A 27,780-nucleotide genomic window follows, 5' to 3' on the forward strand; every position below is an offset into this window, starting at 1 on the left:
GTCTGTGAAACTGGGACAGAGCAAGCTGGCAGGGCTCTGTGTCACTGGACCTGTCTGCAAACAGAGATCCGTACTTGCATCCTGACCCTGTGTGTCCTGGTAGGATCCTCTGTGCTGTTCCCCTACAGGGCTGGGGAGCAGTTTGTTAGTGTCTGCTAACTAACAGCTGAGGTAAAGCCTCTCAAATTGTCTCACATATCTCCAGAACTACCATTTCTGAGCTTACTCTGCTGGTGTGTGCACCTGCATGTGGCTGAGCAATCAAGCACTATGCCTCAGGTGTGTGCTGGTGTAAATGTGTGAACCTCATGTCTGTCTGTGTATAAATGACTTTCAGCTGCTGACCAATTAGGTCTCTCTAGGCTTGGTCATAGCAGGACAGCCTTTACTCTCACTTTGCTACTACCATGGACTTTAAAACTTGCTGTAAATGTGAAAAACATATTATTTGGGGCAATAACAATCTCTGTGTTCTTGGGCTCTTGCAACCAACTTCCCCCATCTTGCAGCTGGCCTCTCCTCATGCTCCTTATCCCAGCTCTCCCAGTTCAGCCTGCTGGGCATCACGCAGTTATACTGGGGCAGGCCACAGGCCAGCAGCGTAGGTGGGAATCCTACCTTGGCAGTCTGGTCCAAAGTAGCCCTTGCAGCACTTGGCTGTGTGGATGACCATGGAGCAGTTTCGACGGCAACCATCCCTCCGCAGCCCATAGGACTCGTACGTGCACCAGCTGATTCCTTCCTGGGCATCACGTGTGCCAGCACAGAGAGAGGAAGGGGGAAACACGGCCAAATGAGCGCTGTGTGAAGGTTTGGTTTTTTTTCCTCTTTAAATCACAGTTTCTGATGTACACTGACTCAAAATGTGATGTGTAAAGGGTGCAGGTGTGACACGCCCACCTTCTCTTTGATTCCAGACTTGTTAGGCACCACTAATGAGAGTGGTGGGTGGGTCTGCTCTGATGTCAACCAAAGCATTTGCTACAGTGGATGCTGCGTCAGACCAGCAAGCATCCCCCATCACCAGTACCTGGCTGTTTGCCCAGGGACAGCTTTGTCCTTGAGGCTTTATGGCATCACTTAATAGTGTGGTGGCACTGTCAAGGTTTTCCTTTTAATTTGTTTATTATGAGAAAAATTTTCTAGTTTGACTGTGTGAAGTACAGAGAAGAACAAGTTAGACAGCTTACATGCAAGATTTGAATGTATTACCTTAGGTTTTGTCCCTGGAGGGCATTTGGAGTTACTGAAGCAACTAACACAATGCCCCTGTTGTACAAAATGGAAAAGGAGAAAAAAAGGCATATTAAAATAATGGTTACAGAAGGCTATTTGACATAGACAAAGACTCCATTTTCTGAGAGTAGAAAATATGAGCAGAGAAGAGATAAGACTTATTACACTTGAAAAAGATCATAAAAATCTCTGGAGAAACAAGAGAGGAGAATGATAACAAAACAGATGCAATGATTTTGTGCCACAAAATACGAAAAAATAGTTTTGATACCAGAGTATAAGTTCTGGAAGAAGAAATTTAGTTTCATTTGACAAAATTGTGAAACAAAAGCTGGCTTGAGCAGATGGTATATACACAACTGTTGGTTTTACAGCTGAAATATATATTCCAATAAACTTTTTTTTAAGACTAACTAGATGAAAATTTATTTACTTCTAGGTAATTTTTTCATACATTCAAATTAAACTGAAGAAAATTTGGTCTTGAAATTGTTTCAAAATAGATTTGAAAAGGTCTCATTTGTGGGACCCATCAGAGTTTACAGAGTAAACTTCTTCCACTCTAACGGTGCCTGTTTAGGTGTGTTAAAGAATATTTCTGTGAAAGCAAGAAATGTCAGAGACCAACACAGACTAAGCAGTTCTTTGTCTTGTGTCCTTCCTACCCTGTGCTGTTTGGGCAGCAATTCTGTTCATTTGTAGTAGGGAATTTTGTAAATGCAATTTCTATCAACAAATCCATGTAGTGTGAACTTCTACTAATTTAAAAGCACGATCAGAAGATTTGTCCTTGCTCAAATTTTTGCTTGCATGTGTAAGACACTGTTCTTATTGAAAACAGAGCAGGGCTTGCTAAGGTGGTCTTAACTGAAAATGCTTTTCCTGTATGATCCTTAATGTGGATGCAGAATTTTTGTTGTTTATCTCTCAGGTGCAGTGATGCACTTCATAATCTTGGCTCTAAGCAAATGGAGCCAGCCTGAAGTGGTGGGATGTTCTCTTAGTAGTGCCAGAGCTGCAGCAAGTGTACCCCAATCTCTGTGAAGATGAAGTTTGGCCCTTGGGTTGTGTCTGTATCAGGGTGGGGGACCAAAAAAGGGGACTGACCATGAAATCCATGGTGAAGAAGCTGTCGCAGCGTCCCCCCAGGCTGGGTTCCATCAGCAGGCAGTTGATACCGTAGGCGACGCCCCCGTCAAACTCCAGCTGCCTCTGCACTATTTTGCACTGCCTGTCATTCAGGAAAAGGGCACCCTGAGAAAATGGGGAGAGAGGGGTATGAGAAGTCCTTGGAGCCAGGCTGAATCCAGAGCCTGAATGGGAGTTGAGGATAACCTTTCCCCTACGAGAATGTTCTTGGTGCAAGCTGGTGTGTCAAACTATGCTGTAGGTAGCATTGAGGGCTGTAGGGACTTGACACCAATTTTGTGACCTCTGTTCTTACAGCTGAATGCTATAACCTCATGGATGAGCAGATCTGTGTCTGCCATACTGTGTCCAGCTCTGGGGACCCCAGACAGAGGGATGATGTGGACCCATTAGAGAAAATCCAGAGGAGGGCCACAAAGATGATCAGAGGGATGGAGCATCTTTCTTACAAAGATAGGCTGAGGGAGTTGAGACTCTTCAGCCTGGAGAAGAGCAGGCTCCAGGGAGACCTTAGAGCCCCTTCCAGTCCCTAAAGGGGGCTATAAGAGAGTCGGACAGGGGCTTTTTAGAAGGGCATGTAGTAATAGAACAAGGGATGATGGCTTTAAGCTGAAAGAAGGTGCGTTTAGATTAGCTATTGAGGAGAAATTCTTAACTGTGAGATTGGTGAGGCACTGGAACACGTTGACCAGAGATGCTGTGGATGTCCCATTCCTCTAAGTGGTCAAGGCCAGGTTGGATGGAGCTTTGAGCCACCTGGTCTAGTGGAATGTCCCCCCACCCATGGAAATAGATGATCTCTAAGGTCACTTCCAACTCAAACCATCCTATGATTCTATGATCTTTTTTCTTTGCTGAAGAGGACAGAGTATGCCAGCTGTATGTCTACAGGTTTACCTTATGCATATTTAGGTTTAGATGCTCGTCAGGTATGGTCTGCTACATTTGCAGATTAAAATGTGACATTGTTCTGGTTTAACAGGCTGTGTGCATGCCTGCAATCTTAGTTTGTAGGTGCTTACAAACCAGAGTTTGCATGCAGATGCTGCATTCATGGGGTTCAAAGCCAGGTTAATCTTAATGGGTATTTCACTATAGAAGTTAAAATGTGCTGGTATTTCAGTTTCAAGGTAGCTGAGAGCTATTTTGAACAAATAGCATTTTAGAGTAAATGACAGCTCCAGAGAGCCCTGCAAACTGTCTAGTTTGCTGAATCTGTTGGTGTGGCCATTGGCACATTCTGGAGATGATCAGTGAAGTTTTGGTGCATCTGACCTCCTCTGGGGGCTACGGAAAGGCACACGAGTGGATCCTGCAACAGGGGTGAGAGATAAATATGCTGGCAGAGTGAACACTTACAATATCCCTGTTATCCCCACAGCTCACACTGAGGTTGGAGCCTTGCAGGGTCTTCAGTGAGGTAGAGGTGGGGAGCTGGTAGGCCAACACCTGGGGAGGAAGCAAGGGAGATGCAGGTGTCTGGGCTTGCACGTCTTGGCCTTGGCAGCACTCCTAAAAGGCAAGGACTTACCGCAGCATCACGGACAATGTGGAATTTGAGGTACTGCACCAGTTTGTCAGTGTTCGACTTCTTGAAGAGGAAGTCCTGCTGCTCCTGAGGCAGCCCACGGATAGCTGTGTCTGTGGGCCAGAAGAGTGTGACGGGTTTGTGAATAGGGTCAGAGATCAGCCCAAGCAGGTTGTTTTTCTGCAATATACCAAAAATTGGGTGGAGGATTAATGCCCTGTCTAAAATGGCACTGTTTGCCCTTTTAGGGTCAATGTCTGGTATCACTGGGATGCAATGGCCAGTGGGCTGCCTGGTCAGCAGCCTGCAAACACCATGACGTTAGAACACAGATGTCTGAATTGAGCTGCCCAAGTTGAGTTACATGACAGAATTCTCAGGAGTGCTTCATCACCCACGACTGCCCACTGAAAATCAGTCTGATGGCCCAGCTTTGGGTTCAGAAGGTCATACTTGGGTCAAACCTTGGCCATATAATTTGATATACAGTAGGACAGAGCTGAGTGAGGAGGGGAAAGGTGGCTGTGAGTCTGCTTGATATCCTCTCACCTCTGTGGAAGAGGAACTGCATGGTGACCAGAGTTGTTGTGTACAAAGTTGAGCCCTTTGGCTCCTCTGAACATCATCCTGCCAGTGACGCCATGTGCTATGTGTGTGCTTTTGTCTTTAAAAAATATTGTTTGCAACCTTTGTCCAATGGCTCCCATCTCTTGTGTCCTTACCTCTAACAAACTGCTGAACAGGATGTATCCATGTTTGGCTGCAACCATTTTCAGGCTTTCCTACAAAGAAAAATACGTGATTAATTTATCTAAAAAATACACTGCATGTGTATTTAGAAAAGATATGACCTTGCTTTTCCCAGTAAGTCACTTTTTATTATATAATCAAAGCCACTGTAAAAGTCCTGTGCAAAAGTTCCTCTTATATATTCTTACTTAGTCTGTAATTCTTGTAAATTTTACATGTAACAAATGTTTGATTTATACAGCAGTGCTAGACAGTGTTTGCATAAGGTCTTTCAGTATCTTTTTTTTTTTTTTTTCACTGACTTAAAAGATTTAAATATCTAACAATAACTGTGGAAAAGCCCCTGGGTTGACAATGGCAATGGGCTGCACATACCTTCTTGAGGGGGAAATCCTGCATGTGTGATGGGACCAGAATTTGGTTTATGACGTGGATCACACCATTTGTGCCAACAGCGTCACTGACTATGATTTCAGCTTTGTCGTTCAAAACCAGTGAGTTCTGGAAAGGCAATAAAAACATGTTTTCTTTGGAACCTTGTGGGACAGTAAGGCTGATGCTGAAGTGCTTTGATACAATGAGCCCAGACCATCTTTTCTTTGTGGCAAACAGTAGTTTCATCTTTAATAAATTTCCCTTTGCTTTTTCAAACTCTCATCATGCTCATAAAGCCAGAGTCTGAGGATAAAATAATGTGTAAAAGCAAGGGTTGTATAACTCCACTCTCGGCATACTGGGTAAGTGCTGAACACTTCAACTGAATAGGCAATCTTATTTGAATGTCATTTATTTTTGTGCATCAAAGGAAGAAAGGGAACCATTCAAGTTTTTTAAAATAGCTGAATGAGAGTAGACTGTTTAACTGTTCTGTTCCCTGTCTCTTCCTGTTCCCTTACCTCAGAGTAGCTGATGTGTATCAGGTCACCATGGAGAGAGGTGATGTTTGTGATTCTTGTCAGGTCATTGTACAACAGATTGGCACAACCCACCATATGGTACCGAAGGATTTGAGCCATCACTCCTTTGGCAATCCAGTCCTTGACCTGCAGTGGAAAGTGGAGGACTTGAGTAGCTGAACAAGGCTTCTGAACCCAAAAACTCGTGTCCATCCAGCTCATCAAAAACATCTGGCCCTTTTACTTACTCGTGGATCGCTGTTCAGTATGTCTGTGCGAGGTACAAACAGAGTGAAAGGGCCAGGGCCTGCGATATCTTTGATTGACAAGGCCTGCCAAATTTAAGAGGACAAAGCAGTAATGAGTTAATACACCGAATGCCATGCAGTCATGGGGAGGTGGTGTCTGCAGCCCCAACGCTGCCACGTGTTGGGTTCCCTTCCCTGCAACATAAGGGTGAGAGAAACTGTCTCATGTGGACTTTCATTCCCATCCCCATCTGTCACCTCTGCTCACAGGAATGGAAGATTTTGCTCTTCCAACTTAAAGCCAAGTTCTCTGTCTCTTCTGCAATAACAAACAGGAGAAGAGGGAAAGCTCCCACAGACATTAACACAGAGAGGGCAGAGGGGGCTATTCCCTCTTGTGCAAGGGAAAGATGAATAAATGCTTTTGTCTTGAGAAAGGTGAGAGTGCATAATATGCATGTGTGTGCATGTGCATTTAGCTGATATATGGTTGCTTGTACCTAGGAGTGGATTAATTACTCCTAAGGGGTACAAATGGACTTGGGATATTGCAGCCACTTTGCAATGACCTCTGACAAACTAAAATATTTAGCCCTCTGCTAAAGTGAAAGGAAGCCATCTGTCTACCATGGTAACAGAATTGAAGCTGGAGTATGAGTCTTTAGACTAGCAGGCCAGTATAGAGGTCTGTGCTGCCCTGAGGCTTGGGGTAAACACAGAATGGTTACTGCCAGTCTTCAGAAAGTGGTGAGAACTGATGATGCACACTGGCCCTCTCGCAACACACACAGCATCCTGAAATGTTGCAGAGAGGCAGACATAAAACACTGCTGTTTGAAAGTGCAGGGTTAGTAAATGAGTGGTATTTCATTGCTTCAGACTATGAATGGGTAAAAGTTTCTGGTTTATGTTTGGTCTGGAGGCCCTACATTTCCCTGGGGTCTTGGTCTTGATCATTAATACTCTAGATTTTAGTGACAGATAATAGTTTAAGTTAGAGCATCCCAAGTGTCAGTGACTGGAGATCCAAATCCAGTCCCAGTTACGTTGAAGGATATTGGTACAGGCTTGCCTGCTCTTGCTGGCTCCCCTTCCCTCTACACCCTTGAGGCAAGGAAAAAAAAAAGAGGGGAACCCCTTTAAAAGAAAAACCCACTTCAACATTTTCTTACCTCTAAGTGGAAATAAAACTTAGATGTGTTGGAGTTCCTGGGAAGTTCCTGCAATTGAGAACAAGACTGTAACAGTGCTTAAAATGTGAGGCAACATCTGTGGAGTGCAAAACAAATGCACCACTCAGACAAGAAAAGGAACTTCTGGTTTGGAACAAATGTTGCTCCTGTTCTGTTCTTACCTTGCTCTGTCAAACAGCAGACTTTGAAACCTAAAACTCCCTCCTACTGCTCTAGTACTGCAGTCATAATGGTTGTCCGTCCGGATCTTTTTTGGCTGTTCGTTTGCTTGTTTGTATGGTTTGGGGTTTTTTGGGTTGTTGTTTGGTGGTTTTCTGTTTAGTGTTGTGGGTTTTTGTTTTGGTCTTTTGTTTGTTTTTTTTAGGCAGTTAAGGTTATCTTGCAGCATTCTGTTCCTATTCCTTGTTTCTTGGATTGGGATAATTTCAAATTCTGGGGTACAAATTTGTCCAAGAAAAAAATGCTATGTTTCAGCTATTGTATTAAATAACTACCTGAAAAAAAACAAGAGCAAAGTGCAGCACTTTACCTGGAAGATATTGCCTCGGCATTTAAATCCATCCCCAATGTAGTTAGGTTTGCAGGTGCAGGTCCTTTCTGTCAGCTCAGTGTCATTACAGATGGCAAATTCACTGCAGCCTCCGTTATTCTTGTAAGATCAAATTTTAAAATATAGAATTCCTTCATTGCCAGGTGCACAAAACAGCTCTAATTCAGCACTTTGCTCTCCCCCCTTTACATAGTTTATAGTTTAGACAGACTTAATCACAATAGCTTTTTGAAACCACATCTTACTGGCACTTGATGGCATATATATTCTTGCAAACACTAAAGAGCATTTAAAGTTTATAAGAAATAACTCTCATTTTATGCAGAGGATGTAGTTTGATTCACTCCTTATATCTTTAGTTCATGATGTTGTAATGATGCGAAATATTTACATGCAAGTCTCATTCTTGATCTTAGGGATGAGTCTTAGCTGCTCTGCCAAAGCAGAATTGACTTATGCTAAAAGGAATTACTTACAGCTGCAAACCACTGTAACGGTGCCAGGAGCCTGAATTTATGGAGGAACATTAGCACAGGACTGCTTATTGTTCCCTGTCTGTCTGATGGCCCAGGTCAGCTGGAACAGGGAACTGCTACATGTCCTTGACTCTAAAACACCCCCTATCTGCCCCTTGGGTCCACTGTCGGTGCAGCCTTGGGCTTGGAGCAGCAGATGCATCTCACCCAGCTGGCCATCTTGAGAAAGGTCCCTGTTCCTCATTCAGGAGCAGCATGCCAGGGCTCAGAGCTCTGCTCAGGCACAGGCAGATTCTCCCCAGTTAGCACCTGAGCTTGCAAATAAGTTTCTATCCTGGACTTGAGATCAAACTGGGAAAAATTGAGAAGCTCTCCTGTTTTCTTTTCTGTGCTTGTTTCATGGTGACCTTTCTGTTGCTGGTCATCTCAGGGACCCTTTCCCATGGGCCATAAGTGGGAGCAGAAGCTCCTTTGGGAGCTCCCAGTGGGGTCTGACTTTCCAGGTCACAGAGCTGCCTGGCTGTTAGCAATAGGTTTGGGTGGGTTTGCTATGTATTTGTCTAGGTTTAGGCAGGCTGCTGGGTGTCTTAGCTACCTGAGAAGCTTTGCTGCACAGAAGTTTTGGTCACCATGAAGCCAGGTAAGCCTCTGGTCTGACACTGATGCTTCTCAACACTATCTTTTTTTAAAATACATAATTAGCCTGGCTTATTTAGTCAAGTGGAAGCAGAGCTGCTGGAACAAGGCATAGGAAAAAGCAAAGGAATACAAAATCATAGGGAGCAGTGGCTCATAACTTTAAATTCCCTTTCCTCCAGCTTCTAGTTCTGCCCTAGCTCTTTCATCTCTGCAACCTTTCAAGGTTAGATCAAGCCTGCTGACAGGCCAGGCTGGGAGGGCAAGAATTATTGTCACTGTGCTCAGAGCACAGAGGATTAATGTACACGGGAGAGTGGATGTGTCCCTGCTGCAGCTTGCCAAGAGCAGAGTAATACAGCTGGTGCAGAGAACCATGTTGCTTGCAAATATGTGGTTTGCAGTGTGTGAGGTAGCTTGTGCAAAACGAATGTGGTCAATTCTCAGCCTGCAGTGATGAGTGAGGGACAGAATGAGGAATGTCATGGGATGTCCTGGGTGGTGTGTTGTGGATGGAAACAGTTTGTGTGAACAGTTTGTGTTGGCTTTTTGCATGAACTCTAGCAATGACAAAAAATATGACTCATGTTTTACCACTACAGACTGGGGTCTCTTTCCCTGGATTGAACATTTTAGGTCTTTTTTTCCAAGACTTAATGATGAGTTGAGGCCCTCACTTGTATTATGTCCAGGCTGTGATCCAAGAAAAGCTCTTTCTGCATATTTAGTTTCTATCATAGCAACAGCACTAAAGCATGTACCGAAACAAGAATATTTATAGATTGGCAAAGTTAATGTAAGTTGATTCTTAGCATACCTGAGTTAGTTAAAATGCATACAAACCCCAAAAGTGTAAGGATTATAATGAGACCTTAAATGGATACTTACTTGTGAACACAGACTGATGTATGTGCATCTTTTACCATCGCCAGAATATCCCTTTAGGCAATTACATACTGCCTACAAAACAAAACCAGAAAATATGCATATGTGGGAAAATGCTTGATTTTTTTTTCAACACACATATATTTAATTTGCCTTTCTTTCCCCTGGATCATTTAATAGTGATATGCTGTACAATTTGTTAAGCTGAAAGTATATCATCTCTCACACAGCTGTTTCTTGACCAACGTGAGCAACTGGAGACTGAGATGGGAGAGTAAAAATTTTCAAGAGGCTCCATCTGTCCTTTCCTTGCCTATCCATTTCTGGTTTCCTCTCTGCTGCTCTGGTCATTTGACGTGACCCCTTTGACACCTGATGCCACGTCTTGTTGGCAGAACAGACTAAACCCTTAATTTGTTTCCATCATTTTATTTGTGTAGGTTGGTATTCCCCACTTGCCTCTTCCCTTCCCCTGCTGTGATGAAATGTATCTTCAAAACACACCTGGAATTGTGTCCCGATGTTACTGCCAGCTTCCCATGCAGTGGGAATGCATCTGACAGTAATGTCCTGATTACTCTATTTTGTAATTGCAGTTATCATGAAAAGGAGAAATTTCCATAGCTGCAAAGAAATTAATTATCTTCTCCAAATCACTGCTTCATGGTTCTCAATTTAGGATTTACATTTCTTATGTAGGACTTTAAAAATTCAATGAGATTTCTGCAGCAGAAGTAAACCTGTGAGGCAGTGCAATAAAGTGTTTTATGTATCTTCTGGGTGACTGACAGCCCTAGAGAAAGCAGACACATTTCTGTCCTGCAAGTTTACCTTTGCAGTGCTGGAATTTTGTAGTGGAGGTTGTTATTTCTCTGATGTTAATTACACCCTCATGCATAAGGAAGAATAAATAAACAATTGTAGCTACTACTTCTATCCCCAGTGAAGGTGTACAGAGGAAAGTAGCCATCACCTGTCTTGTCCAGAGGGACGGTGAGGATGGCTCTGTGCTTTCATCAAGAATGTACTGGACTTTAAAATGATAGTCAAGGCACAGAGTTATTCATCTGGATTAGCAAAAAGGGCTAATGGGGTTGTTACCCCTTCTGTCCCTGAACATCTGGAAGGCAGGAGGCGGCCTCTGACTCCTGGTCTCTGTCTCCTGCCTTTCTTCTGAAGAAGTACTGTTGTGCAGTACTAGCTGGAGGATTACAGTCCTGCCAATAGCAGTATGAAACCATAGGAAGATGACAAGAAGTGCTAGAAACAGGGAGTTCAGCTTCTTCTGAAACTGTTAGAGAAATAAAAATGCTAATCTCTGTCACGTGATTGCCCTGACCAATTTGCTTCTCCTTTGTCTCCTTGTTCTTTTATGCTCCTTTCTCTTTGGAGATTGTGGTACTTTTGCAAACAAAAGGGACAAAACAGAGGAGTGAATGAGAACAGCAGAGGAGTGAGTGGATGCAGGAATGCTGCAACCCCTATGCAAGAACTATGATTCAGGCCATTTTGTTTCCTTGTGAATGTATTTGATCTATGCTTGGAGAAGGGCTACTCTAAAACGGAATTTTTCCATGGAAAGTTTCTATAACAATGAAAGAAACATTATCTGGCAATACTTTTAAACTGACAGGTTTTAACATCAAAACCTCCCAAAAGAGAAAAACAACTACTTAAGATGCAAAACACTGCTTTGCTCTGCAGTTTTGGATTTCTTTTACTGAAATTAATTTCTTCATATTTTCCTGCCCTCCCCCTCAAATACCTTTTTGAAGAAAAATATACTTTTGAGAGTTTTTGTTTTGAAATCCACTTCTCTATTTAAAAACAAAGTTAAGATGGGTAAATCTTTCTTTACCCAACTGTAAACACATGGTCGGTCTTATTTTTCTTCACAAAGTACTCACTTGATTGGGTCCAGTCTGTGTGCATTCTGCATTTCTATCACATCCACCGTTGTTCTCCAGACAAGGGTTGATTTCTTTATAAAACATAAACAGTGTAATAAAGAAAGAGTGACTTCTGAAAACCCAAAAAGGGAGAATTTTTAAGTAAGGCATAGCAGGAATGCAGATTTAGGACAACTGTGAATCAGTAAAATTAATTCCTTTAGCTCCTTGGTACCTCAGTCTAGGTCTTTAGTTGTCTTGGTGAAGACTAAAACTCTGCCATCAGCATTTCTAAAACCTGGGGAGGTGTGGTACAACAATGTCTGAAGGTCTGTGATGGTCAGAGGAGTGTGAGTCTATCAAGCTGGTGAAGGTGGGGTTAGCCTTGCTGAGAGGTGGATCTCATTTAACAGGTTTGGTGTCACACTACAGTGCTGCAGTTGCAGGGTTTGCCAGGTAGTATCAGCCACGTGGCAGGTAGAGGTGCCTTTGGCATCAACATATATATTATAGGGTAACTGCACTTCTGGGTCATAGTGGAAGAAGGATCATCCACCTGCAGGAAAACTCACTCCTGTGACATTTCTCTGAGTAATATGTGAGACACGGCACACACTTACCGATGCAGACTATTCCATCTCCGGTGTACCCCGCGCTGCAGACGCAGACTCTGTTGCCCGGCGTTGTTCTCCTGCACTCTGCCTTGGCAGAACAGCCACCATTGCTGCTCTCACAGGCATTGATAGCTGAACGGTGACAACGGCACAGATTAAACCACTGTGCTTAACTGGCTTTTCAGGTTAATCTGTCTCTGTGTTTTAAAGGGATTAACTAACGTTTTCAGAACACAGAGTCTTTCTGATTTAGGAGGCCACAGACTTCACTAGTGCCAGATATTTAATACATTTTATTATTTAAAGAGGGAAAGCTGAGAAGATGTTTCTAAAGTCTGGAAGGCAAGAATTCATCCAGGACTGACTTTCAGTAACTTTCCATCTTTCAATTCTGCCCATTTCAATGAAGAACCAAGAAAAGAGACCTTCACATTCTTCTCCAGTTTAAATGACCATTTTAAACTTTCCCTGAGCTTGACTCTTTCTGCACCCAGATCATACTCCTTGTCTCTTGCAGGAGGTCTAGAGTATAATACCACCTAGCCCTCCTGTTACAGAATGTCCTGGTTGTTATTCAGATGGATACTCATACCTTTTTCCAACTCTAGATGAGTCGGAGAATGAATTTGTGTGGATTACTCTGAGAGCAGGGAGGGAACCTTCTCTGAAGTGTCAATCAAATCAGCCTGAACATTGCTATAGTTTTTGCCTCAAGTTATCCTGAATTGCTGTTTCAGCAGCCTTAACAACCTGACTAGGGAGCTGACTTCTACTGGAACTAGTTTTGCTCAGGAATCCTGTATAGGGAAACAAGGATGAGTGCAGAGTCACCATGGATGACCTGTGTCACCCAGCTCTTCCTGCACAAGGGGAATTGCTCACCACTAGATTAAAATGGATTTGGCTGTCTTGTGCTGGAAGAGAAAATGAAAGCAGACAGAGTGCTGAAATCTTGGATTAGGACCCTGTCAGCCACAGTGACTAAGTAGAAAAATTTGATTCTGTGCTTAAAAGCGTTAGTATTTTAATGAGTTAAGGATTAAGAAACACAACTGTGAAATTAATTACAATTAGTGTACCTGGAAGCTGTCTATTTTGTAAGTCTGGATATCCCAGACTCTTGGAGGAACACCTAGGATAAGCTGCTATTGCCCTTTCTGAAGGTCCCACAGAATCTCTCTGGTCTAAAGAAATGGATTTTACCGTACCAGAAATCTGAGCAAGTTCAGAAAGCTGAGGAAGTGGTAGAGCTATACAGCTTCCAATAGCTGGAAGTGTTATTGTACCCTGAATTGGCCTCTCTTTGCTGGTCTTTGTTGGGAAAGGGAGTAAAAGTCATAAACCAGGTTTCATTACTCTGCAAACAATGGAGCTGGGGTTGTGCACGGCATGTTCCCTTTACTCTGGTCTCCCTTAGCACAATGCCTTGCAACTTCGAGATTTTGAGCCCTTTGTCTGCTATGAATCCACACCTGTTGGGCTGTTACTTGTTTGGAGTGAATTGGCAGCAATTCCTGTTTTTTAACTGGTGCATAGGGAAGTGCTCATCTCTCACCAACTCTACCGTGACTAGAGAATGCTTCAAGCTTGTTTCTTTTTCTTTTTTTTTTTTTTTCAAAATGGAATAAACAAAGTCGACTTGCCTGTGCAGAACGTCCCGTTCCCCTCAAACCCAGCTGCACACTTGCAATAGGCAGTGCCATTTGATAGGAGAAGGCAGCTAGTGAAGTAAAAGGAGAGAGATGACATTTTAAAAGAGAAAAAAATGAAAGAAAAAAAAGTAGTCAAGTCTTCTGTACTGCTGTGAGTTCTTCTGAAGGTAATGTTACATAGAAATAATAAGGTACTTAGCCATACACTATGATGTAGTTACAACCATAAAAATTAACCTAGTTAGACCGAGCTTTTCAAATGTATTTTGAATGTTTTATTTTAGGTATTAAAATTCTACACTTTGTTCATTAAGTAACTTTTTTTCTTGTGCAGAACTCCAGAGTTTGCATGCCTACTCCCTCAAAAAGTGTGCACAAATTTATGTAGGGATGCAGCTGCCCTGATGTGCTGGGGTGGGAGCCAAACATCCAAGTTCTCTGGGTTTAACTTCATTTTTTTGTGGACAGTTTGGCCTTCTGAATGCAACTGTGAGCTTATTGCCCTGTGAGTTCTGTGCAATACAGGGATTGCTCCCTGGTGTTGCCCAGGGATAATGTCACAATGCAGTCAGCACGATTCTGCCATGCCTGCACCTATCCTTGTACCTACAGGTGTACATCAGTGGATGAAAAATACCCAAGAGAAGAGCAGTCTGCTTCTGTCAGAAACTCAGTCTTGATGCCAGAATGTGTGGGGTTCCCATGAACAAATTTGAGATTGGAGTTTTTCCAAAAAAAGCCTGTTAAAATATCACTGCTGTGAACTGCAGTTCACAGATACAAAGGGGAGAGCATCACCTACATCTGGGAAGAAAGGGCTTGCCCCTTTGGTTTCTTATCTCCTACAGAAGAGCTGTGGCTGAAAATGAGGAGTCTTTCCAGCCATTTTTTCGTTTTTTTTTTTTTTTTTTTTTTTTTATGTCTTGACTAGTGTAAATCTTGCTGTCTGGTCAGTGATGAGGGGTCAGATGTCCACAGTGGAGGTCACTTCTTCCTTTGGAAGCTAATTAGTGTCCCAATATTGGTGTGCTGGACTGGTGACAGCATTTTTATTGTTGTTGTTCGTATATTTTGATGTGAAGAGGAGAGCTGTTTCTTGTGCAGTGTAGTTTTCTTTCGTGAAGTCCCTAATGCTGATGGCATTTCTCAGTGATATGTGTGGTGGTGGATGGGGCAAATAGGAGGAGCTGAAAAAGGCCACTTCAGAAACTCACCTTTGTAATTAGTCTTGGCATGGCCTCCTGTTCTCTTTAGTGCTGCAGGCCCCATTTCTTTATATACTGCATGGTAGGATGTCCTGCTTTTTTTATCTCCCCTTTTTCTTTTTTTTCTTTTTTTTTTAATCTCACCCTAAAAGTACTATTTTTCCTCACTTTTAACATGCACACTTTGAACTTCTTGGCCTCATTGTTTTATACATTACATTTGCATTGCTCCTTATCTCTGTGATGGAAAACATGAGTGTTACCCACGCTCCTGAGAAGTCATGAGCAAGATGGACTATGCTTTTTGCCTTGCAACAGATCCCCTTTTTCTCCCCTCTCCTCTAAATAAGGGAATTTCATACGTACTTAGCACTGGTATGGCATGAGGCGTTACATGCGTCGTCTTTGATTTCTGCAAGTGGAAAAAAAATGAACCAGGGATCAGAACCTTTTGGAGTCAACATCCTTTGAGGCTTAGAGTCTTTTCTTCCCACCATGTGGAGCTGGAGTCTGAGTTCTGCACCAGTCTGTATAGAAACTCCATCTCTATACAGAATCTACCTGTATAGAGACTCCATCTGTATAGGTCAGTGGATACCACTGAAATTCAATTGCAAGGAAGAGCCACGTCATCATATTGCCAGGAAAACATTTTGCCCATTTTCATTTATCTGTATTTAGTCTGGTGAATCTTGCATGTTATTAATTAGGTAGGTGTAGATTTTTTCAAATATAGCAAGTCTCTTATAAAATTCTATTCATTACTAATTTTTCCCTGGGAAAATTTAAAATTGATATTGAATACTATTATTAAGGTGTTTATAGCATTTTTTATTTTATACTATCATAGGCTGAATTCTGAAATAGTTATTGAATACATTTTAATTATGTCTAACTAAAATATAATGTGATTGGATATAGGAGATGGATTTAGCCAACACAAAATGATTTATTTGCTAATTATTTTTTATTGCATTAGCAAGAACATAATTTAATAGACAGCGTTGTAGAGCTAAATCAACTTATTGAAGCACTTGAGAGGCTCAAATTTGATCTGAGGATCAAGATGTGCTAGGTAATCCTGTTCTAGAGAAGATGTAACTTTTATAAATGGAATGTTCTTTGGGACAGATACAGGGTGACACAAGTGGAGAAGTAGCTAACTAGGGAGTTTCAGTACCATGAGCAGTATCTCATCTGGCTATCCATTAATGCAGTAATTAAGTGCCATGACAGAGAAGTGTGACCTGTATTTCACTGTGTGTGGGAAGGTGTTGGGTATCTGGTAATGCACTGAGACCTGATTGTGGCTGTAGTTCTGTCATTTCCTGAAATGCTCACTCCTCACTCCAGAAAAAGGAGGGGACACTCACCAGTCTCACACATCACACCTCTCCAACCAACGTCACATTCACAGGAGCCATCCCCGTCGATCCCACTGCTGCATTTCCCATGGACACAAGCGCACGCTGTGGGGGAGAGATGTGGGGAAGCCACTGTCCCTGTGCAGTGTGCCAGTGTGCACAGCAAGGGGCAGGAGAGATGACCCAGACATCATCTGCTGATGGCAGCACCTGCTCTAGGCTTTTTCAAGAAATGCTTTGTCTTGTGCTTTTTGGCTTCTAACTACAGAATAAATCTAAATTCACACTATCTGTCCTCTGTTCCCAAATACAGGGACTGAAATCATATTTTAGCAGGAAAGCACTGGAGAAATAGCAGTGATAAAGGGGATTATTCTTGTTGGATGCTGTTCTAAGCCAGTAGAGTGCCAGAGTAGGAAGCACTGTCTGCAAACAAGGGAAAGAAACAAGGGAAAGAAAACACCAAAATGGGGAAAGAAAAGGAGTTTAATGATATTTTAAAGACTGGCCTGTTACCCCAAAAGTGCTGTACCTTTCTAGAATCTAGAATGGAAGTGGTTAGGAGATGCAAGGAGAAGGTTTTGACATGTGACAAGACTAGTAAGAGCTGCCTGTGTGGTTTGGGGATGCTCAGTACCTTGATCACAGTTGCGGCCGTATTTGCCTTCGATGCAGCTTTCGCAGGCTGTACCAACAAACCCCTCTTCACACTGGCAGGTGCCCGTGCCATTGATGCCATCCAGGCAGATGCCGTTTGCGAAGCAGGCATTCCCTGCTTTTCCTGGGCAGGGCTGGCACTGCTGTCCGAAGAAACCTGCGCAGCACTCCCTCGTCTGGAAACCCAGAAATGCTGTGCTGAGGGTCAGGGGAGCAGGCAGGGTGAACTAGAGATCTGGGTTTTTACAAGGGCATGTAGTGATAGGACAGGGGGTAATGGCTTCAAACTGATGGGTTTAGTTAGGCATGAGGATGAAATTCTTTGCTGTGAGGGTGGTGAGGCACTGGAACAAGTTGCCCAGAGAAGCTGTGGGTGACCCATCCCTGGAAGTGTTCAAGGCCAGGTTGGAGAGGGCTTTGAGCAACCTGATGTAGCAGAACATGTTTCTGCCTATGGCAGAGGGATTGGAACTAGTTGATCCTTAAGGTCCCATCCAACCCAGGCCATTCTATGCTCCTGTGATTTTTAACAGGACTTCAACTCTGTTGGTCTCCGACCACACTCCTCAGTGTGGTAGGACTGAGGCTGCACCCCAAGTCCTTGGTGGGACCCAGGTTCCCCTCACCGCTCCAGGGAAAGGTGGACAGGATTGCTAGGGACATGCTTAGTGTTACCCTTCCCAAACCTGTGCTCCCTCTGCACCCCCAGCTCCCAGCTCTTCCTGTGCTGCATCAATCTTTAATGTTGCATTCTGCTGCATCCATAATAAAGGTCAACAAATATATCGTCAGGAACTGCCTTGACATGATATGTGTACTTAGCAGGGATAATGAGGAGGGCAAAGTTCAGGGATGGGGGTTCCTGGCTCGGTAGAAGCAGTGTACTCACAATGATGGTTTTAGCACACTTTGGCTGGCACCCGATCTGGATGGTGTACGTTCTCATGTGGTTTTCTGTGAGGACACAGTATTTCCTCTCCCCTGCCTGAGCAAATATTGGAGAAACAGATGCACTTCTGGGTAATATTCATCAGCTACTTTAAAACGTTTGAAAAAATGGGAGATTATGCATGCTGTGCACTGATTCACTCATTCACAATGAAAATGAAGGAAGTACTTTCAGAAATAAAAATGCATTAGCAGAAGGAATTTTTTCCTAGTGAACATATGATCAGTTTAACTGAGTATCATACGGTATTTTAAAGATATGTCCAAATATTGCTTCTGCTCAGAATTGAAAGATTTTTTTTCTGAAGTTTGAAAAACATTCCTTTTCTTTTTTTTTTTCCCCCCTTCTTCACTCGCATATTTTCTGAGCTTTCTAGTTTTTGGAAAGCTGAGTTCTGAAGTTCTGCAAAAACAGCTGTTGGAAAATTATCTTTCAGGTCTGGACACAGTTGGGAAAGATTTCTTGCTAAAGAAAACTTTGGTTCTCACTGTACACTTGTGAGGAAATTGAGATAAACATCCACCTAGCTGTTGATTGTAAAGGAAATGTTAAGGTGTTTGGGTTTTACCCAATGCATACTAGAAACTGGTCTTGAAAGAAAAAACTATCTTTAGGCTGCCCTTCTGCTACCTTGACCAAAGATAAATTTTTTATAAAAATGTCTAAGGTCAGGGTGGATTGAGTCTATTGACTGTAAACAATGTTTGCAGCAGGCTGAAGTAACTTGTTAGCTTTTGTTGAAACTGAGGCAATTGTATTAAAAATGGAATTGAATGCATGTGTGCTCAGTTTTGCTGCAAAGAAAGTAAATTAACATTAATGATAAAATACTTACTATTTCTTTTGTTCCTGGGGGACAACTTGATGGGTGTGAACAAATTCTGCATTTTTCCTTAAGCAACAAAAATGAAAAGTAGTTAACAGACTGTATAGAGCTGCAGATAAATTGTGTCATAGAAAATGCATGATGTCCAGCTATATTTCTAAACATAACTCTTAGGGTTCATAATCAGGATAACTCCTTTGGTAAAGGTGGTGAGGGTAGCTATGTTGCTCAGCAAAGAGGAATATGCCTACCAGTGACTCTGTAGGGACACCCCATGGGAAACTTTCTGCCAAGGAGAAGGAGAAAAGAAGGATAACTTGGGTAGTTTTATTTGCTCTTCTGAAGTGATGCTTTGTAAAGTTCTTCCCATCTAAACCACAATAAGAGGCAAATTCTGAGCTTGGACATAGATTTCCTGTGGTGCAAGGGCAGCTTGGAAATGGAAAGCTCATGCCACATGTGCATGAATTTTTCACACATGTAAGGTTGGTTTCTGCAAAATGCTTAAGTATGTGTTGTACCCAGTACACAGTTTTTAATACTATTCCTGTTTGCCTAGCTACATCTTTACTTTCAGCAACGTTTAAATGAATGTTTTAGTATGTTTCTGCATTTGAATAAAGCAGGGAAGATAACTTTCCATTGGAAAACAGAGGGCATGAAACAACCAAGCTGTAGAAAAGCCTTGAGTGAAATATGGGACTGTTTTCCAAGGAAAAGCTGCAAAAGTTCATGCCTGTTAACTTTAACTAAAGTGCGAGTCTGACTTTTTCTTCGTCGTCTAGTTTGTTGCATGCTCCATTAAAAGGGAGGAAAGCTGCCTGTTTGCTGTCTGATTTGATTCACTCAAGAGAAAAGACGAAGGACACCTTTGTGAGGAAGTCACATTCTTTCATATTCCTATTTAGAAGAATGTGAAACAATTCGTATTTCAAATGTAAAGGGAATGAAGGAGGGAGAATGCTTTGCTCAGAGGAGTTCATGTGTATGTATGGTGGTAATCTACACTTAGAATGAAAAGAAATTTTTTTTCCTTAGAAGAAAATATATTTTTCCTATTCCCCCCCCTATTTACTTTATAAACAAGTGGCTTGGCTAAGAAGATGTATTAGAACAGTGTGTTACTATTATTTCCTGAAAATTAAAGCTCAGGAATTGCTTATTCCTGTGTTACTCTGATTATATTATACCTAAGATGTCAGTACACTGATTGCAGGATTAAAGCTATCTTAAGAGATGCTAAAACTCTAGTAGGAATATAATTTGTAGAATATGTGTGTATTCCTTACTGGGAAATAGTGTCACATATCATGTACAGTTGAGCTGTGTTTGGCTACAGATCTCTCTGATGGGCCTTTAAGCTCCTAAAAACAGAACCACTTACAGTGATCACGGTGTCATTGATATCACATCTGTTCTTCTGGATTTCCAGGACCTTTCCCAGTCCATGAATAATTCCTTTGTCTGTTGCAATATTTGTATAGCTTATAGGTGCATCATTTATGAAGAGCTGCAAAAGACATGCAACTAGTCAGAAAGCAGCAGAGCTGTTCCGTGGTAACTAGAGCAGGAGCAGGTGAAAGAAGGAGCAATGTATAACTATCACGTCAGGAAAACCAGCAAAGGCAGTTAACATCAGGTGCTTGCTCATATTCCTGTTGCTGTGTTTAACTGCTGCACTGGACTGGAGGGCATGAGGCGACTTGCAGCTGGTTTGAAGTTTCTTAGCAACAGAATTTGGCAGAGCAGCTTTTTCCAAAAAGGTGTGTAAAGGTAAAAGGTATGAAGAAGGACCCTAAAGAATGCCAAAGGGTGTGTTTGCTGTCTGGGGGGTGAGGGGCTTCAGGGAAGCTCCTCCAGCAGCTGCTCTTTCAAGGAGGGCTTTCATCGTCTCAGTGCTACCCCACACTCCCATTGTGCTCTCACCAGCAACTGCCCCACTGGAGATGCTTTTCCAAGGCTCTGCTGTGGACAAAGAGCAGGGCTAAAACTATTTGTATGAGAAGATTTCTGTCTTCTTTTGCATATTCCCAGAGGGAGTTCTAGGACAGAGAAGGAGAACCAAATTCCCTTCCTGACTTTCACTTAATCTTGCTGTGCCTGATTTTAATATGAGTGGTGTTGAAAGACAATTCGTATTTGTTGCCCAGTGCTTTGAGCTCTTAGGTTTGAAAGTGGAATAAATCCACAGAAAATAGAATTAATGTTTTATAATTAAGGGCAGGTTCCTAATAGCTCTTGGAAGTCAGATTAATGACTGCTTTGGAATGCAACCTTGTAGTTGCTAGAGACAGACATCTGAAATGCAATGCTAAATGTGAACAGCACAACTGAAATCAAATTCAGTCAAAGATCCCTTCAGGGGTGACTTTGAATTAAGCAGGTCTGAGAAGGCTTTGCACTGAGAAACAACTTTGGTGCTGTTATGTTGAAGAAGATAATGAGGGATGCACAACTCCTTTGGACTGCTAGTGTAAAGTTGAAGCTGGATTTGTACAAAGCAGGAAACCTGTTTCTCCAAGCAAGTGCAGACATTAGTACCTGGCTGTTGTGGAGGAAGAACCCAACCTGGTAGGAGAACCCTAGCATGGTCTCCCTGTGCATGCCATTGTGCAGATTGTTCTTCAGGAGCTTCTCATCCAGCACAATATGATAGCGGATTTGGCCTTCATCCTGCAAACACAGAATGAAATTCAGAGTTACGTAGCAAAGCATGTAAAGTTACTAGGGATAGCATTTCTCAAAGGATAAAAGCCAAGCATAGATTGCCTGAATTTAAAGAGAACCTTTTCCAGTAGGCAGGTTATTTCATAGTTCTTACTATGGAGAGCCCGTACTCCTGTCATAATGAAACTTTAATTGACTGATGGAGAGTGAAAGGCTATTGAACTGGGAGGACCAGGGTTTGCTTGAGCCTGTAATGTCTATTTCTGTGCACAGGGCTGGCTGATAGATTCAAAGAAAAATGAGATGACTTTTTAGGACTCTGAACTTCATGAGTTCATTTTACATCAAAAGTTGCATATTCACATGTGCTGTTATAATCTTTCCATACCATTCCTTGTTCCTTTGGGAATCCCTGAATGATACGGGGATGAGTGTTTAGAGGAATTTTTATACATATATATATATATAAAATATCTGTAAGGTCATCTTCAGTCAATAAAGTTAGGGCCACATCTGTTAATTGAAAAGTTTCTATGCCTCATTGCTAGAGTGCATTCATTTGTCCTTGAAGAGTGATGAAGTTATTCTCTGTACATCAAAATTTTGTGAGGGCTTCCCAAAGCTTCTACATCTTGTTCCAAAGCAGGAGACTCCCAGAGCTCTCCCTGACTAGGAGAAGGAAGAAACAGCAGGGAGATTTATAGATGTGAGAGAAGCTGAGGCACTTGGAGAGTTTTGGAGCTAACTAGCTGACAGACAAAGTGCTTCTGCAGCTTTGTGTCTTTGCAATAAAAGGTGCTTATGGGAAATCCTGATGCCTTATTCTTAGTGTTCATACTTCTCCTCACTCTTCTGCTCCTTCAAAGTGTGTGAAAGCATGAAGCAACTCCAGGTTGCAAGATCTGTGATGAAGCCTGGCTTTGCCCACAGAGTGAAATAGTGGCTTTGACATCTCTTAAGGTGGGCCTCATTCTGTTTTGATTTCCACAGATTTGGCAAAGAAATATTTGCAGATGAGAAGGTGAGAATTAAGGTAGAGCTAAACTCCATCAGTGTCCAGCCCTATTTATTGCTCCTGACTGTGGATAAATTGGAGGAAAAGCTAACTCTCATCCATCTTGATTTCTGTCTTTAATCACCAGCAGAGTTAGGACATCTTGCCTCATAGGGGCCTAGAAATGGGGTCTTCTCCCTGTGCCAAGCTCTTCCCTCTGCAGCAGAGTTCTCCCAGGTGTTTTGCAAAGAGGTTAAGGCTCAAGCAGGCTTAACCTTATGGTTGTTTTCTGATTTTTTTTTTTGTCAGATTGCCCCAACAGGCAAGGTTGGGAGCATGGCAAGGTTCCATCCTCCTGTTGGGAGGATGGAAGAAAGACCAAAGAAACATTGGTAAATAGTGGAAATGAAAAGGATTTCTCTGTGTGTGTAAACCAGACCCAATGGGATTGATGTCCTGTGCATTTCTCTGAAGTTTGTTATAAATGCTTCTTACAGTGATGTGGAAATCATGATGGTGTGTCACAAAACACCTAAAATAGCATCCAAAAGTAATTTGAGCAAACGTAGCTGGATCACACGTGAATTCTTCTGGTGAGGCAGGAAGTGGGACTTTTGCCATGGGTCTGCCATTGGTGGTAAATGTTTTGGGATGACTTATTTGAACCTTGTGCTCCTCAGCTTCCTGGCTGTAAATGGAGACCATGCAAGTAGGGACAGAGTGTGTCATGGTGAATAATTATTGAAGGGACAGGGAAGTATTAATTTCATTGAGCAAATCATGGGTAAAGCTTCCTCTTGTAAAGCTTCCAAGTTGTGTGTGGCTCTCCATATATGAATTCCATGAAGCTGTTTCAAATTGAAGAAAATATGAAGAAAGCCACAGGGATGATTCAGGAAGAGGATAGCTTATTTTGAGAGGAGACTGACATGCTTGAGAAGGTAGTTTGGCCTTGTAAATATGTCAGGACACAATAGTCAGAAAGTTGCTTCAGCCCAAGCATATTCCTGGCGTAATGATAAAGGGATATAAACTGTCCAGAGGTATACTGTCAAAATACTGTAAACTAGCTCTGGGCATGAGGACTGAGGTCAGCAGGGGAGGTGAGATGGATGCATCCATGCTAGTGGGAGGAGCTGGTGGCCAGCGGGGCATGAGCCTGTTGTGGGGCTCCTGGGGAGCGGGCAGCAGCAATGGGCTTTGCCCGAGGAAATTTCTGTAGCCAGAAAAATGTCAAATTTTTTAAGCCCTGGGACTGACCAACTGTGTTTGTAAACTGCGATTAGACATCATCTGAGGGAAGTAGCTGGGCAATAGTATTCCTGCAGGCATGACAAGGGCAAGCATCTGGATAGTTTTAAGAAAGAGTCAAAATATTTTGTGGCATTATTAATGATGGGATATTTAGTGGTGGCAGGGGACTGGACTTGTTCACCTAGAAAACTCATTTTAGTGTTTTTCCTGGTCACTCCTGTACTGATCTTTGCATTAAAAAAACCCACTCAAAATACCTCAAACCAAAAAAAGTCCACTGGTGAGATGTCTTGGATATTACCAGCACGATTTTAATCTAGAGAAGGACAAACCCCAGAACAAATAGCTAGGCTCTTCCAGTACAGCAGGAAAATATAGGTAGATCTGTGCCTTCTCACCAATTCTGGTGTTAAAGACAAAACCAAACTCAAAAACTCTCACTTCCTATTTTTGTCCTCTCTCAATCCATCCACTTGAAATTGAGATGAAGTACTGAACTGTGAAGACAAACCTTGTGAGTAATACTTACCAGAGTAGAAGACTTTTTATCCCTTAGGTAATTTTCAATGGCATCATTATCTGGGGCAAAGACTGTGTATGTGTTTGCTGCTTCTATTTCGTTTGCCAGGCTGTATTGCTGTTGTGAAACACATAGGAAGAAATCAGAATGACCGCTGATAGCCTGATATCAGTCCAAATGCAATCAAAGCAGAGAACTTTCTCAGTTCTCAAAACGTTGTGAAAGAAATGTGAAAGCTTACAATGATGTAGCCCCTGAAAATGGAGTAATCGGGCATTTGCTCCAGGCGGGCCAGCAGCCTCGGCATGACAGAGCTGCGGAGGGGGGTCAGAACCTGGGAAGGGAGCAGATATCCCCCATCAGCGAGTGTGCACCTGCTGTGGATCAGATGCAGGACAAAACGCTGTTCTGTGCAAACACTTTTTTTTTTTTTCCCCCCCGAGGCAGTTAATTATTTTGCACTGCCTGTGGTGCAGAGGAACAAACCCTCCCTTGTGCAGCCGTGTACCTTGTCAATAATGTGTATGACCCCGTTTGTGGATGCGATGTCACCGGCCACGATGTGAGCGCCCTCCACGGTGAGGTTCTGAGAGACGGAGAGGAGACAGGGGTTTCATTCCAAACATTGTGGTGGTGGTGTTTTCCCAGCAGTTCATACTGTGGATTTCCACACCTAGGGCTCCACCATGGCTCTGATCACGCCAGTCCATGCCAGGGGCTGGGTTACCCTCAGGGAATCGTGCATAGGAGAGAGGGCTTTGGGACTCTCTGCTGTTCCCTGTGCGCAGATTGGCAAAGCCATGGGGTTGCATGCACTGGAGTGGTTACCTGGGGTAGATGCACTCTCCCCACCCCAGGGCAGGCTGAGCTCTGTGCAGATTCACACCCTTTTGGTTCTATGCAGCTTTGAAAGACCCTGTTCATGATTTTTACCTTGGGGCATGGAGGTGGAGGGAACTTTCCCCTTCCTTAAGGGGGATGAAGTGCTTAAATGTGCCTTGTGTATTTCCTGAAAATCCTCCTCAGAACACGGGGTTTACCTCATAGAAAGGCTGAGGGGAAAGGGCTGTCAGTTGTAGTTATTCACCATTAAAAATATCTTTGTTTCATTTAGGACTATTGAGTTGCATATGTGGAGATGCATGTGTTGTCACTGTTTCCTCCTACCTTCCTAGTTCTTTAAAATTTGTTATTGGGTTTCCTTGATGCTCTTTGTCTTAATTTAGTTCACACAGGCTGCTCTAGGCAGAAACTGCCCTTTTGCTTGGTTATAAGACAGTCCAGTGTTTGCAGCAGCTACTGGGACATTAGGCATAAATAATACTGTGGACAAATTTCAGCTAGGTAAAGTGGTGGAGAAAATCAAGCTCATGTTTATCCCAGAGGGCCCAGTATAATTGATCTATTCCCTTCAATTTCATTACATGGTCTTTTTTTAAATACAGGCACATAACATCTGTGTGGTTTTGTAATACAAGAAGGTCAGTGGCAGTGATGGTCAGGGTTTGGTGTATGATACCAAAATGGTTTGCAGGTCATCTCACCCCATCTTCTTTCGACAAGCGTAGGAATTTGCTCTGTAGTGATGTTGGCAGCATGTCAGAGGATGATAAATTCTGGAAATCAGCAAAGCTGTAAGCTTCCTGTCAGTACATGATACCTAAAGGAAATTAACTGGATTTGAAGTTTTGGTATCTTCTCTCCTTTTTTTTTTTCTTTCTTTTCCCCGACCCCTACTCCTCCCCAGATAAATATGTTTAGTCTGTCTAAAACCATGGTTTTAAGCAGGAATTTTTTGTACTATACCTAGTTCAGCTGTGTTCTGATCTTAGCTTGGCCTTTAAACATTTCTGGCATAATAAACAAATAACGCTCTGTTTCCAGTGGACTTGTTATGGAGATTTACACTACTGTGACAAGAAGGGGAATCCTACACCCTTCCTTTTAAAATCATAAAACCTGTCTTGCTCTAGTGGGTTCAAACCAAAGGCTTGTTTGGCATAAAAAGAAATAAATTAAAAATACCCGCAACCCTCCAAACCCATAACGTACTTCAGTAGAGTTGGAATGTTACTTTTTGACATCCAAAAGGCTTTTTCATCTTCATCCATGTTTTCAATTGCTTGCAGAGAAGGCACGAGGACAGTTAGATTGGAGGTGGTGGATAACACTGAGTTTATCTTGGCCTCCTGCATGAAAGTAAAGAGGGTGTAATAATTCATCCTCAGGACAGTCTATAAATAGCAGCTGGTGACTTCTTAGCAAGGTGGAGTATGTGACGTGCTTTGTGACCAGCCTGGAGAGGAAAAACTATTATACTGAGCAGTGACTTGAACAACAATGCTTAGAGCTGTATAAAAATAGTCAACGAGTGTCTATTTTTTACAGAGTAGATTGCCAGCATTTAAAGGGCAGAAATAACGTTTGGGTCAGAACTGGTTTTTATTATGAAACACATAACTTGCCTCCCAGAAAAGTTAGTCCATCTCATGGATTCTGTATCATGCACTTGAATGTTGAAAAATAAACAAGATGATAAATACTAGTAGTTACTGATAACTTCAAGTAACTTGCTTTTACAGAGCACTCTAGTCCTTCTGAAAGATAGAAGGACTATGGACTGTGAAATAAGAAACTCCCATGACACAATGTTCCCATTCCAAAGAAGACTATTTGACAGGGCTGGGATTTTTCAAGATGTCCAGGGGTTATTTGTGCCCACTAGGACTGCAGTGGAGCTTGCTGCTGACAGCTCTAATTTTAGGTGGGGCTTGTGAGCTCTCTAGTGTGCAGGAATTGATTCATCTTCCATATGTTTTTATCTGCCTTAAGGATGGAGAAAACCTCCACTGGAGAGGATTTTTCTGGTTGTGTGGATTTTTTTTTTTTTTTTTTGGTGGAGTGAAAAAAGGAGAGCAAAAGATTTGAGCATGATCTTGCTGTAGATGGGATTCTGCAAACTTTTCATAGGCTTCAAAACTTGCCATTTTTGATACTGCAAAACTCAAGGAAGCAATATGAGTTTAGGCTGTACCTTTTTGCAGCTGGTATGCTGCCTGAAAGCTGGTGTGTTTTGGACAGTCCTTCATTACCCATATTGGGTTTTAAATCAAGAGTGGAATCAGCTCCCTTAAATAGCTGGGAATTTTGTCTCTGTTAAGATCATCTCTCTTTCTAGCCATCATCCCAGCCACCTTCCAAATATTTAAATACAGAAATAGCAACAAACTTCCTCATCTCATCCTTTCTGACCAGCAAGAAAAATATTTGGTTATAAAAAGTGGTAAACATTACATTCTGGCTCAACTATGAAGTTAAAAACCTCACAGATGGATCTACCTCCCTATTTTGCTGATGTTTGTAGTTACCGTTGTTTAGTTTGATACTATTTCTCTGAAGTGCAGCAGAAATTTCCACATCCCTATTTCAATAAATTATATAGAATCTGCCCTCTTATTTTTCCCCTCATTATCTAAAGAGCACATTAGCAGGTGAACTGCATTTCTCATTGTGCTCATTTCTTTAAATTCCTAATTTTCTCAATGGAGTATCCAGTGCTGCAGTCTGAGCTCAGGGCCAGGCAGACAAGTGACTTAAATTGGACACATTGACCTCTCTTTCAAGCAGCTCCCTGAGGTGTTT

The 27,780-nt window shown here is 42.4% G+C and overlaps 1 protein-coding gene across 1 annotated transcript in view; it reads right to left on the minus strand.

Annotated features, from left to right (window-relative positions):
- Nucleotides 1–27,780, minus strand: part of STAB2 (stabilin 2) — an 82,708-nt gene that overhangs the window by 15,484 nt on the left and 39,444 nt on the right. The window contains 28 exon segments of the mRNA XM_050324963.1: nucleotides 619–742; nucleotides 1,213–1,269; nucleotides 2,344–2,490; nucleotides 3,745–3,834; nucleotides 3,917–4,093; nucleotides 4,636–4,695; nucleotides 5,039–5,164; nucleotides 5,560–5,706; nucleotides 5,808–5,891; nucleotides 6,980–7,027; nucleotides 7,530–7,649; nucleotides 9,551–9,622; nucleotides 11,455–11,528; nucleotides 12,057–12,182; nucleotides 13,694–13,770; nucleotides 15,274–15,319; nucleotides 16,281–16,376; nucleotides 16,909–17,104; nucleotides 17,818–17,913; nucleotides 18,713–18,769; nucleotides 20,088–20,213; nucleotides 21,245–21,376; nucleotides 24,148–24,255; nucleotides 24,380–24,472; nucleotides 24,647–24,724; nucleotides 25,683–25,778; nucleotides 25,780–25,798; nucleotides 26,191–26,327. Of these exon segments, the coding sequence (XP_050180920.1) occupies nucleotides 619–742; nucleotides 1,213–1,269; nucleotides 2,344–2,490; nucleotides 3,745–3,834; nucleotides 3,917–4,093; nucleotides 4,636–4,695; nucleotides 5,039–5,164; nucleotides 5,560–5,706; nucleotides 5,808–5,891; nucleotides 6,980–7,027; nucleotides 7,530–7,649; nucleotides 9,551–9,622; nucleotides 11,455–11,528; nucleotides 12,057–12,182; nucleotides 13,694–13,770; nucleotides 15,274–15,319; nucleotides 16,281–16,376; nucleotides 16,909–17,104; nucleotides 17,818–17,913; nucleotides 18,713–18,769; nucleotides 20,088–20,213; nucleotides 21,245–21,376; nucleotides 24,148–24,255; nucleotides 24,380–24,472; nucleotides 24,647–24,724; nucleotides 25,683–25,778; nucleotides 25,780–25,798; nucleotides 26,191–26,327 (2,809 nt within the window).

This window comes from Myiozetetes cayanensis, unplaced genomic scaffold (genome assembly GCF_022539395.1).
Source record: "Myiozetetes cayanensis isolate MyiCay16 unplaced genomic scaffold, myiCay2020 scf3, whole genome shotgun sequence".
In the NCBI taxonomy this organism is placed as follows: domain Eukaryota; kingdom Metazoa; phylum Chordata; class Aves; order Passeriformes; family Tyrannidae; genus Myiozetetes; species Myiozetetes cayanensis.